General features: G+C 65.3%; 2 protein-coding genes and 1 long non-coding RNA gene across 8 annotated transcripts in view; 1 reads left to right on the plus strand and 2 right to left on the minus strand.

Moving 5' to 3' along the window:
* Positions 1 to 4,498, plus strand: part of LOC142599985 (erythroblast NAD(P)(+)--arginine ADP-ribosyltransferase-like) — a 51,320-nt gene extending 46,822 nt beyond the window's left edge. For 3 of the 6 annotated variants that reach the window (XM_075742774.1, XM_075742773.1, XM_075742769.1), the window contains one exon: positions 4,330 to 4,498. In XM_075742774.1, coding sequence (XP_075598889.1) covers positions 4,330 to 4,412 — 83 coding nt within the window. In that variant the 3' untranslated portion in view covers positions 4,413 to 4,498. Of the gene's footprint in view, positions 1 to 1,018; positions 1,127 to 2,624; positions 3,874 to 4,183; positions 4,223 to 4,329 lie in introns of those variants that run through there. The other 3 variants (XM_075742777.1, XM_075742776.1, XM_075742768.1) reach the window with 3 other exon arrangements.
* Positions 4,499 to 5,388: 890 nt separating this feature from the next.
* LOC142599988 (uncharacterized) lies at positions 5,389 to 6,192 on the minus strand. The gene is made up of 3 exons (XR_012833476.1): positions 6,061 to 6,192; positions 5,794 to 5,859; positions 5,389 to 5,530 (listed from the first exon to the last, which is right to left on the minus strand). It is a non-coding gene; the product is annotated as an uncharacterized LOC142599988 (long non-coding RNA).
* A 749-nt stretch (positions 6,193 to 6,941) lies between these two features.
* LOC142599403 (neuronal acetylcholine receptor subunit alpha-10-like) lies at positions 6,942 to 10,152 on the minus strand. Its single transcript, XM_075740026.1, has 4 exons — positions 10,066 to 10,152; positions 8,323 to 8,477; positions 7,389 to 7,921; positions 6,942 to 7,249 (listed from the first exon to the last, which is right to left on the minus strand). The coding sequence occupies exons 1-4, from the start codon at positions 10,150 to 10,152 to the stop codon at positions 6,942 to 6,944; spliced, it is 1,083 nt and encodes a 360-aa protein (XP_075596141.1).
* Between the last annotated feature and the right edge of the window lie 1,306 nt (positions 10,153 to 11,458).

Genomic DNA, 11,458 nt, shown 5'->3' on the forward strand with positions numbered 1-11,458 from the left:
TGGACGGTACCGATGAAACCACATCGGTTACAGAAGGCAGCATTAAAGTATCTAAATTACAGGAAGACAGAGACAGCACGGTGTTATTGCAAATCCCGCCAAGCAAAGCGTCTGTGATTCAGGGGGCACCTCCTCTGAAGGAAGGCAGTGACCTTCCAGGGGTCTGGTTCACTGATGCACCATCTAAGAGGCAAACCCATGAGTGGAAGTATAAGGCGGTGACACTGGAAGTGGCCCCGGGGGAAAAGTTAAGCACAGGAACAGGTAAAGGAAGCGCACAAGTAGGGGAGCTTAGGGCAGACCTACCGGCCGCCCGACATGGCACCAGCCATATCTATCCCGACTCATCTGCTGGTTTTAAGGGATCCACAGAGCGAGTGGGTCTCTGGGCAGCCAACGACTGGCAGGTAAAGAGAGTCCCGCTCTGGCAAACCGCTGACAGTTGGAAACAATTGCAGAACTAGGAGAACAAAGGGTGTCGTGTATTGGGTGGGTGACAGGACAGGACTGATCAGCTCCTATCGCTGCCCACTTCAACCAACAAATCGATAGCCTCACCCCACTACAGGACATGGATGTCGTGAGGGATGACCACGAATGGGAACGCTTACTTGAATGGCTGCACGGGAAACGAGGCCACAGCGGGCGAGCCCATTTGTATGGGGAAGGTATAGCCCGAGGATGGCCCGTCTCGGTAAAGCCGTGTGATCGAGCGGTAGCTGCCTGCTCACGATGTCGTTTATAATTTAACAAAGACCATCCAAGTAAGGCACCTCCCCTGCATATCCGGGACAAGAAAACACTGTGGCACACCCGGCAGATCAACTACAGTGGCCCACTATGACCCTCAGGGGGTAAAAAATACATAGTGGTGGGAGTGGAGGTCATTTCAGGAGCTCCCATGGCTGCAGCCGTCACGGCTGCCACTGGGAAAAATACAGTCCTTAGTCTGAAGGAGTGGTTTAGTACACTTCCCCTTCTTGAAGGGATTCAAAGCGATAACTGGTCGCATGTTTCAGCATTTTTCAGCTGCAGTGGTACAAGACTGGTCAAAGGAAGAAGGGATCCGGTGGGTATTCCATACTCGGGCAGCAGGGTCCTGCCAGCCAGCGGTGCCTACACAGCTGTATGTATGCCGCTCTGTCTGTACCGCTCTATCTGTGCATCTCTAGAGCTCGAGGTCTCTCTCTATAGCTCATGCCCCAGGGGGGCCGGGACTCCTCAGCCCTGCAGCCGGGGCAGCCCCAGTGGGGGTGGGGGTCCCGCTGTGGGGCTCCTCTTCCCTGGTGCTGGTGGAGCTCCCACCCTGCAGCTCTGCGGGGAACGGGGGGTGCTCAGGACGAGCCACCCCCATGGGGCACCCGCGGCCACCGCTGGTGCTGGGGGAGGACCCACGTGGGCAGGGGGTGCAGCGGGGTGCCTTGTCTCTCCTCCTGTGCAGGGGGAGCAGGGAGGGGTGGAGCAGGGAGCGCTTGTCCCGGTGGGCCCCGCTGGCCTCCATCGACTCCCTGGTCCAGCAGTGGGGAGTGGCGGGGGGGGGCAGTTGGGGCTCCTGGTTGCCCCTGTCTGGACATAGCCCACCCCCCCCCCCCGCAAAGTGACGTGACTGTTCTTTGATCCCTGTTGATCCCTTCATGGTAACTGGGCTCAGCCAAACCATCAGGAAGTCTTGCAATGAGCTTACCAGGGTTGCAAACAAGCTTTGAGACAGTCCGCTCAAGGCATGGTCCCTCACAGGGGCTCCCTGCCAGGTCCCCGAGGGAGGGGTGCAGGCACCGAGTGGTTGCTTTGCCCCCGTTTTGGATGGCTCAAGTGTGCTGCAAAACCCACCCGGGTGATGGTGGCTGGAAAGGAGCTGGGAGAGACCTTGGGGACATGGGGCTGGGGTCACCCTGCAGCCCTGCTGGGAGCCGCTGTGTGCTGTGCTGGTGTGGCCTCGAGGGTAAGCATGGCCGAGATGGATTGGCACTCAGTGCCATTCACTGCACTGAACGTTAGGACGGGATGCAAAGTTGATGGTGTAAGCTTCCTGTACGGATCTTGAATAGCGCAGACATGCAAAAATTGCCACATGGCAGCCCGCTGGTGCCTGTGTCGGGTACGGGGTGTCTTGGTCCTGTAACCTGGAGAGGGGTCCCTGCTCAAGGGAAGGGTGTGGGGGAGCGGCGGCACCGGTGCTGCTCAGGGTGGGAGAGGGGACGGGGCCGCTCCTTTGGCCCAGAGCTGCTCGTGGTGGAACGGGCAGGGACCGGGCTGACCCCAGCCCTGCTGCCTGCACCCTGCCCTGCCTCCTGCCTTCTAAGCCCCTCCAAACCCAGGGGCTGTGGGCTGGGGCTGAAGCACCGCAGATGCCCCTCGCCTCCGCACCACCTGTGCCACAACCTGCCCCGTCCTCAGCAGCGTGATGGGGGAGTCAGTGCAAGCACCCGGCCCCAGATCAGCAGGGCCAGAGCTGGGGTCAGGTGCTGCAGGAAAAGGCAGAGCCCCCGCGAGGTGCAATGGGACCCGCACCCAGCTTAAAGCCAAGGCAATTTATCCCATGGGGGGTTCCTGACCGTCCCCCACAGCCACGCTGCAGGGCAGGAGGGGGCAGCGGCTGCTCTGGGCGCTCGGGGGTGGGAAGGTAAAAATAACCAGGAGGCGGGGGCTGGATCGGGGCCCCAGCAATCCTGGCCAGGGCTGCTATAAAAAGAACGATCAGCCGATTCTCAGCTCTCCTTCTGTGCCACGGGGGGTCCCCAGGGGTTTGCTCCCGGCGGGGGACACCGCAGACCTGCAGTTGCCAGGGCCATGGTGCCAGGCGCTGGGGACACCCGCCCGTTGGCAGGGTTTAATGCAAGTCACGGGGTCGGGGTCTGGGCCGGTGATGGGAGGTGTGCCGAGCGGGGTGCCCCTGGCTGGGGATGCAACTGGGGGTGCTTTCGCCCAGCCTGCCCCGCTTCTCTCCGCAGCCCCCTCACAGGCCCTGCCGCCCTCCCCGAGCTGACCCTGCTCTCGCTCCCCCACTTCCCCAGCCCCTTGCGGAGGAACCGGCCGCTTCCCTGCCCACGGCACCGCGGCAGCTGGGTGCTTCTCCTGGGGGGGCTCTGCCTGCCATGGAGCACCTGGTGCTGGGCTTGGTGCTGCTGTCCGGGACCCTGGACTCTGCCAGCCCCCGGCACTGCCAAGACCAACACCCCTTCAAGGTGCTGGACATGGCCCCCAGCTCCTTCGATGACCAGTACCAGGGCTGCAGCCGCATGATGGAGAAGGAGCTGGAGGAGCTCAACCGCACCGAGTTCACCGACAAGGACTATGCCGAGGCCTGGAAGAAAGGTGCCGCTGAATGGCAGAGCAAGCCGCACCATGTCTCCCGTGTGCCAGCGCTGCGGCGGGAGCATGCGGTCGCCCTGCTGGCATACACCTGGCAGTGCGACCCGTACACGAAGTTCAATGCAGCCGTGCGTGTGGCCGGGCGCTCCCGCGAGGAATACCTGAACACCTTCCACTTCAAGGTGCTGCATTTCCTCCTGAGCGAGGCCCTGCGTGTCCTGCGGGACGCCCAGCCCCAAAAATGCCACCACGTCTACCGGGGCATCCGGGGTATCCGCTTCACCGCCCAGCAGCACCAATCCATCCGCTTTGGCCAGTTCACCTCTGCCTCCCTACGGAAAGTTGAAGCCTTGAAGTTCGGCAAGGACACCTTGTTCTCGGTGGAGACCTGCTACGGTGTCCTCATCAGGAACTTCTCCTTCTTCACCGATGAGGAGGAGGTCCTCATCCCGCCCTTTGAGATCTTCGAGGTCACCAACATCACCCACAATGGGAACAGAGCCTTCATCCAGCTCCGCTCCCAGGGCGCAAGCAGCACCTACAACTGCGAGTGGGTGAAAGGTGAATTCCTGGGGGGACGGTCCCTCCCCGCCATCGGGGTGTGGGGTGCAGGAATGGGGGTGGCCCCATCCCACCAACTCTGCCAGGAAAGGGGGTCTCGATGGTGGGGAGGGCGAGGGGGGCAGCTTGCCTTTGGACGCGCATCCTTGCACGTCTCCCAGCCGCTCTCCCCTGGGGTTTGCAAAGGGGCCCTTAGCGGCAGAGCACGGCACAGCGTGGCATGGCACAGCGTGGCACGGCTGGGGAGGGGCGAGGAGCGGCACGGTACGTTGCGTGCAGCAGCTGTGCAAACGGTTGTTTTCTTTGGCAGAGAAGCGATGCAAGACCCTGGCATGCGTCTTCAGCGCAGGTGAGCCCAGAGCCCCCCTGCAGCTGGGGAGGGCAGACCCCCGCCGGGACCCCTGCCCCCTCCGCACCCCAAGGCTGCCCCTGACTCCCCCTCTCTGGCACCCCCAGGCAGGAGCATCCACGGGGACCTCCCCCGCCTCTGGGGGTTCCTCCTGGCATCCACGGCCCTGGCAGCCGCCGTGGGATCCTGAGCCAAGATGCCACCGCTGCCACGGCACCACGGCGAGGGAAAGGGGTTGGGAATGGGAGCCACCAGCTTCACGGGGCCGGCGGGACAGGACGGATCAGCAGGAGGGCTGGGGGTACGAGGACAGCCCCACTACTCAGCCGTGCCATGGTGCCACCGGCCCTGGGACGCCCCAGCAGCCCCAAGACGCCAGCAGAGCCAGGACGAGACCTTTCCCTGGCTCCCACAGGAATAAAGATTTGCTCTGGGACTGGGGTGTCTCCGGGGGTTCCTGCGGCTCCCTGGGCTGGGGGGCAGCTCGGGGTGGGGGGGCTGCAGTCGGGGTCTTCTCTAGCCCCCTCACATCCCCAGCCCTCCCGCATCCAGAGCATCCCGCAGAGCGATGCCCACAGCTCGGGTCCTGCTCGAGGGGTCCGGAGGGGTGTGTGTGTCTCCTCCTGCGCTCTGTCCCCTGCCTGCAGCCCTTCACCTCCTCCTCCTCCTCCTCCTGCTCCTCTGGTGCAGGGTGCAGCCGTGGGGCCAGGCATCCCCAGGGCAGGGGCAGGGGCAGGGCTGTCTATGGCTCTCCAGCCTCTCGCCAGGCTGGGAGGGGGTCAGGGATGGATCCTGCCCTCTGTGCGCACCAGAGCCGCCTCCTCTCCCTCCCTCCTCACCCCACAGGTGCCCCCAGCACCCACGCACAGCCCCATCCCCAGGACACGGGTGACACCAGGCAGCCTTGATGTGCTTTAATAAACCCTGGGGTCCCACAGCCGGCTGCGGGCAGGTCCCTGGGCCGGCGCGGGCAGCGCTCCTGCCTTGGTCAGGGGTGCCGGGAGACCCCCGCACAGTGGGAGTGGTGGACACAGGGCCATGCGGACCCCACGGCAGGGCCCAGAGACAGGCCTCTGTGGAGGCATCACGTCCCCACGACCAGGGCTTCCCCTCCCTGCCAGTCCCAGAGCCCTGGGTGGCCCCGCTGCACCCCTGGGACCCCCCACCCCGGTACTCACAGCACCGTCCCCTCGCGCACGGCCCCGTCCGGGTGCAGCTTCTCCACGAAGGAGCCGTTCCCCAGCCAGTAGAGCATCGTGAGCTCGGGGAGGCTGCTCACCGCCTCGCACCACACCGTCACACTCTCGCCTGAGGCCGGACGGGACGCAGGGTCAGAGGGGCTGCCAGGGCCCCGCTGCCCCCTGGGCCAGCCTGACCCTGACCATAGGTGCAGCCCCCACCAAAGGGGGAACGTGCCCCACCTCACCAGCACCCCAAAATCTCAGCTGAGGGTGGAGGATGCACCCCATTCATCTGCCAGGGCCAACTCCCCCTGTCCTCCCCCGGCCGGGGGTGTCAGCGCAGCCCCCCATCCCCAGGCCCCCCCTGCAATGCCCCCAGGGGTCACTCACCCAGGCGGGGGGGCTCTGACAGCGTCTGCAGGACAGTGATGCTGGGGGGCTGCAGGGCCATGGCACCTGGGGGAGCAGAGGCGGGTGAGGCGGGGGGACAAGAGTTGCCCCCCCAGACCCCCCATCTCCAGGGTGGGCAGGAGGGCAGGGTCCCACAGAGGGGACGAGGGGCACGGCTCAGTCCCAGCCCCCCACAGAGGCACCTTGCAGGGCACAGAGCCTGGACTTGGCCGTGCCCCCCGCAGCCCCCCCACAGACCCCACTTACCGGTGTGGCAGGAGGCCAGGGCCCAGCAGAGCAGGGGCAGGAGGAGCCGGGCAGGGGACCCCGGGGTCCCTGCGGGCACAGATGGGGCTCAGCGCTGGGCACACTGGCATGCACCCCCCAAGCCTGGGACAGGCCGCCCAGCACCCCAACCAGCATCCCCCCAGTTGGCCATGGCCCCCCCTCCAGCATCCCCCCTGCAGCATCCCCCTCTCCAGCATCCCCCCAGCCAGCCATGGTCCCATCCCCCCAGAATCCCCCCCCCAGCATCCCCAAGCTCTGGAACGCTCCCCTCAGGCACCAGGCTGGTTCCCCTCTGTGTCTGTGGGCCCCGCGTCTCCACGTCCCCCCTTTCCCCAGGACGTGCCCACTGCCCCCCGGGACGGCACCCTGTGTCTCCCTGCGCCCCCCACGCAACGTGCCACGTCCCGGGGTCCCCCCGGGCTGCGCCCCACAGCTCGGTGAGACCACCTAACTCCCTCCTTTGCCCCCCACCCCCCCCGCCCCATGTCCCCCCCTGTGTCCCCTGGCTGTCGAGACGGCAGACGATGCCATCTATCTATCCATCCATCTATCCATCCACATCCACACAGGGAAAGGCTCTGCCCAGCCCTCCCACCTCTGCACGGCTCCAGATGAGGCTGCAAGGACCGGGCACGGCCCCACGGAGAGAAGGGTCCCACACCGCTTTGCTGCCCACTCCGTGCACACCCCCAGCCCACGCCCGCTGGTGCCGGTGATGCAGTGAAGCCCCGTGACCCTCCCCCGATCCCCAGGCAGGAGAGGCAGGAAACACGCTCCAGGGTTTATTTCCAGGGGCGCAGGGTGCAATGGGGGGACGTGGGCACACGCCCTGGTGCAGCTGCCTGGGGGGCCGGGACCCCTCAGCCCTGCAGCTGGTGCAGCCCCAGTTGGCCCCCTGCCTTAGCGCCCACCTCCCCTTCCTCAGGACTCTCGCCCGGCATGCCGGCATCCCCCCTGCCCGCCCGCCCATATGGTGCCCGCTGGGGGCTCTTGCAGCTCTCGCCCACCTCGTAGACGCAGCAGAGCCGGGCCATGTGGTGGAGGATGAGCCGCCTGGCCCAGGGGGGCACAGGCCGGGCCCCTGGGCCGCAGTGGTGGACGTTCATGATGAAGATGGTCAGCGCGGTGGAGGCCGTGATCATGGTCATGGTGGCGATGTAGTACTTCCCTGTGTGGGCAACGGGCCGTGATGCTGCGGTGGAGGGGACAGAGACCCGCACACCCCCCTCCGCGCACCGCAGCCACCCATGGGTGCTGCCCATCACCCCGGCACAGACGCCCTGGTCCTGGGCACCATCGAGGCTCACCAATGAGCGGGACGCTCTCCGAGGGTGGCTCGCTCTCTGCCACCAGCAGCTGGAAGACAGTGAGGGCCAGCAGCACCGTCACCCCCAGCGAGACCTTCTCCCCCGAGTCGGCTGGCAGGTAGAAGCCGAGGGGTGCCAGGAAGGAGACCATGATGCAGGGCAGGAGCAGGTTGAAGATGCAGAAGGAGGCACGGCGGCGGAGTAGCAGGGTGTAGGTGACGTCAGGGTAGGGCTCGGAGCAGCAGCCATAGGTGATGACGTTCCTTGTGGCTGGCATGCCCAGCACCTCCCACTCCACGTTCTCCACAAAATCTGTCAGGTGCCCCGTGTCCAGCTGGTTGCGGAGGTCGATCTGGTTCCCTTTATAGGTCCAGGAGCCGAAGGTGAGTCGGCACCTCTGCCTGTCAAAGGGGAAGTAGGAGACGTCCACCTTGCAGGAGCTCTTGGTGATGGCGGGCGAGTCCCACACGATGTGCCCGTCAGAACGCAGCACCACGTTGGTCTCCATCGAACTGCCAAAGTGGTTGTTGGCGCTGGGGGAGGGACGGCTGTGGGGCCGGGACGGCCCCGAGCCCCACGTGGAGCAAGGGTCTGCGGGGCCAGGGCCAAGCGCTTCCCCCAACGCCGTGTCCTCTCCCCGTATCACCCTGCTCCCCGAAGAGGGAGCTTTGTGCACCAGCCGCCCCCATGGTGGCCTATCCCAACCGGCAGGTCGGTGCCAGGCACACCTCGCTGCTGCCAGCCCCCCCTGCACCCCCCGGCCACAACTTGTCACCCAGTCGGGGCGACCATCTCCCTGTGTCACCCACACCAGGACCTCCCGCTTGTGCAGCTGCGCAGCCCTGAGGATGCCAATATGGCGTGTAGCCCCCAACAGCCCCAGCCTGATCCCCCCCAGCTCCGGGAGCAGTGCAGGGGGCTGAGCACAACCCACTTGTTGTAGAGGATGATGTCTGGCCACCAGACATAGCTGCTGGGGATGTCGATGCCGTTGATGCCGTTGCAGGCGTCCTTGTCCCAGGTGAGGTGGGCGTCGAGCCAGGCCTGGCGGACCCACAGGTAGGAGGTGAGGACCTGGTTCCTCTCGTCCTGCCGAGGGGAGAGGGTGGGCACGGGGGATGGACCCTGTGCCCCAAGGGTCAGTGCTGGGTCCCGTCTTGTTCAACATATTCGTCCATGACCTGCACGAGGGGACAGAGTGTCCCCTCAGCAAGTTTGCTGACCATACAGAACTGGGAGGACTGGTTGACACACCAGGAGGCTGCGCTGCCATTCAGCGAGATGTGGACAGAGAGATCTGGGCAAAGAGGAACCCAATGAAATTCAACAAGGCTGAGCGTCGGGTCCTGCACCCAGGGAGGAATAACCCCAGGCACCAGTACAGGTTGCGGGTGTCCTGTGGGAAGCAGCGCCGCGGAGAAGGACCTGGGAGTGCTGGTGGACAAGAAGCTCTCCATAACCAGCAGCGTGCCCTCGTGGCCAAGAAGGCCAAAGGTGTCCTGGGGTGCATGGAGAAGAGCGTGGCCTGCAGGTCGAGGGAGGTTCTCCTCCCCCTCTGCTCTGCTCTGCCCTGGTGTGGCCACAGCTGGAGTTCTGTGTCCAGGTCTGGGCTCCCCAGTTCCAGACAGACAGGGAACTACTGGGGAGAGTCCAGGGGAGGGCTGCGAGGATGAGGAGGGGCCTGGAGCATCTCTGGTGTGAGGAAAGGCTGAGAGAGCTGGGGCTGGTTAGCCTGGGGAAGAGAAGCCTGAGAGGGGATCTGATCCACACTTCTCAATATCTAAAGGGTGGGTGTCAAGAGGAAGGGCCAGACTCTTCTCAGTGGTGCCCAGCGACAGGACAAGGGGCAACGGGCACAAACTGGACCACAGGAAGTTCCACCTGAGCGTGAGGAAAAACTTCTTCCCTCTGCGGGTGACCGAGCCCTGGGACAGGCTGCCCAGAGAGGTTGTGGAGTCTCCTTCTCTGGAGAGATTCCAAACCCGCCTGGACGCCATCCTGTGCGACCTGCTCTGGGTGATCCTGCTCTGGCAGGGGGTTGGACTAGATGATCTCCAGAGGTCCCTGCCAGCCCCCAGCAGTCTGGGATTCTGTGAATTTGCATCCCGTCCTAACGTTCAGTGCAGTGAATGGGACGGAGCACCAATCCATCTCGGCAGTGCTCACCCGTGAGGCTGGGGAGGGGGGTGCCCCAGAGCAAAGCCCCCAGCCCCACGCCGTCATCCCACACAGCGGATCCCAGCAGTACCCCGAGGCACAGCTGGCTCTAGCACCAGGAGCATCCCCAGCCCTGTCTCGCCCCCACAATGGTGGGGATGGGCTCAGCCAACCCTGGGCATAAAGGACAGGGGCTGCGGGGTGACCCCAGGCAGTGCGGGGGGCCCGGGGGGCCCTGAGGTCTCTCCCAGCTCCTTTATAGGCACCATCACCCGGGCGAGTTTTGCCGCAGAGTCGAGCCATCCTAAACGGGGATGAAGCAACCGCTCGGTCCCTGCACCCCTCCCTCGGGGGCCGGGCAGGGAGCCCCCCAGGGGGCAAAATCCCAGACGATGCGGACCCCCAAAACACGTCAGGAGCCCAGGGCCGTGCCTGGCCCCAGAGCCCCAGCAGGGGCAGACGGGACGTGGTGTTTAAACCTCGGCTGGCCGAGGGGATGCTGTAACGTGTCTGGCATTACCTTCTCCTTCTCCTTCTCCTTTGCCTTCGCCTTCGCCTTTGCCTTTTCCTTCTCCCCCTCCTCTGAAGCCCCGCCAGGGTCCCCCATCCTGCAGACACTGGGTTTCCATCAGCTGCCACGCCTGATTTCCAGGGGGACGTCCCAGCCCCTCCTGAGCCCCTCGCATCTGTCCACACCGCCCGGGAAGGGCACGGGGTGCTGCCCGCTGTCACAAAGGCGGGGCTCTGCCTGCGCCCCGTGTCACAGTGGGGGCTCCGCCTGCGCCCCGTGTCACAATGGGGGGCTCTGCCTGCTGTAGTATTAAAAGGGGGCGCGGGGGCCCCGTGGGAGCAGGCAGCAGGCGCTGTGCATGGTAGTCTGGCCTTGTCTCGGCAGACTGCAGCCTCAGCCTCTGCCACACCAGCAGTGTTGGGGGTCCCCTCACTGGGGACCCAGGAGGTCATCGGGGACCCGCACCGCGGGCCTGTGCTGGTGACCGGAGTGCCACGGCCGCACCGCAGCCGGTGCCATGGGGCGCTCCAACATCCCCACCTTGCCTGAGCTGTTGCCGCTCCTGATGCTCGTGCTGCAGCTCAGCCTGATCTCTGCCATGCTGCGGGCCAAGCGGCTCCGGGTAGGTGACCGTTGCACCGCACCACACTGCACGCACCGCGGCACACCATGGGGTGAGGTGGGGTGGGGTGGGGTGGTGTGGGGGGGGTGGAGTGTCGTGGGGGACTGTGGTGTGGGGCTGGGAGCTGTTCCCATCTCACCCCGCTTCTGGGGGTCTTGCAGAAGTGGTGGAAGAAGTCAAAGCGTCGGACGAGCATTGCCAGAGCCCAGTCAGAGAAGCAGAGTGGTGAGTGGCCCCGGCACCGAGCGCCCTGCAAACAGCCAACACTCCACAGCAGCCCCGACCCAGGGCTGTGCTGGGGGCTGCCGGCCGCTCACTCTGTCTCATCCCTCAGCAGCTTCTACCCTGGCAGACGGAGGAGTAGGGAAGCCTACGGTGACCCTGGAGACGTGGTGAGTGCTGGGGAGACCCCCAGATCCTGCCCCAGACCCTCGCCCCGTGCCCTGCCCCTGCCTGCATTGGGCAGCCCTTCCCACCGGCCATGGGGGGGTGCTGCCCGCAGGTCCCACCGGAGGGGCTGGGGTGCAGCGGGTCTCTTCCTTCTCCTCTTCTGTAGGGACAACACAGAGGCTCCGAGCAGGAAGCGCCTGTCCCGGTGGGCCCCGCTGGCCTCCATGGACTCCCTGGGCTCCCTGTCAGGGAGCAGGTCCTCTTCTCTCAGCTCCCTCTATTCTTTCCCGGAGCCCTGGCATGGTGCGATGGCGGAGCTGGCAGCGCTCACCCGCCCGGGGCCCCCCAAGGCTGCCGAGGGGCCGGTGGCAGAGCCAGGGCCAGCCCTTG

This window comes from Balearica regulorum, chromosome 1, assembly GCF_011004875.1.
Source record: "Balearica regulorum gibbericeps isolate bBalReg1 chromosome 1, bBalReg1.pri, whole genome shotgun sequence".
NCBI lineage: Eukaryota > Metazoa > Chordata > Aves > Gruiformes > Gruidae > Balearica > Balearica regulorum.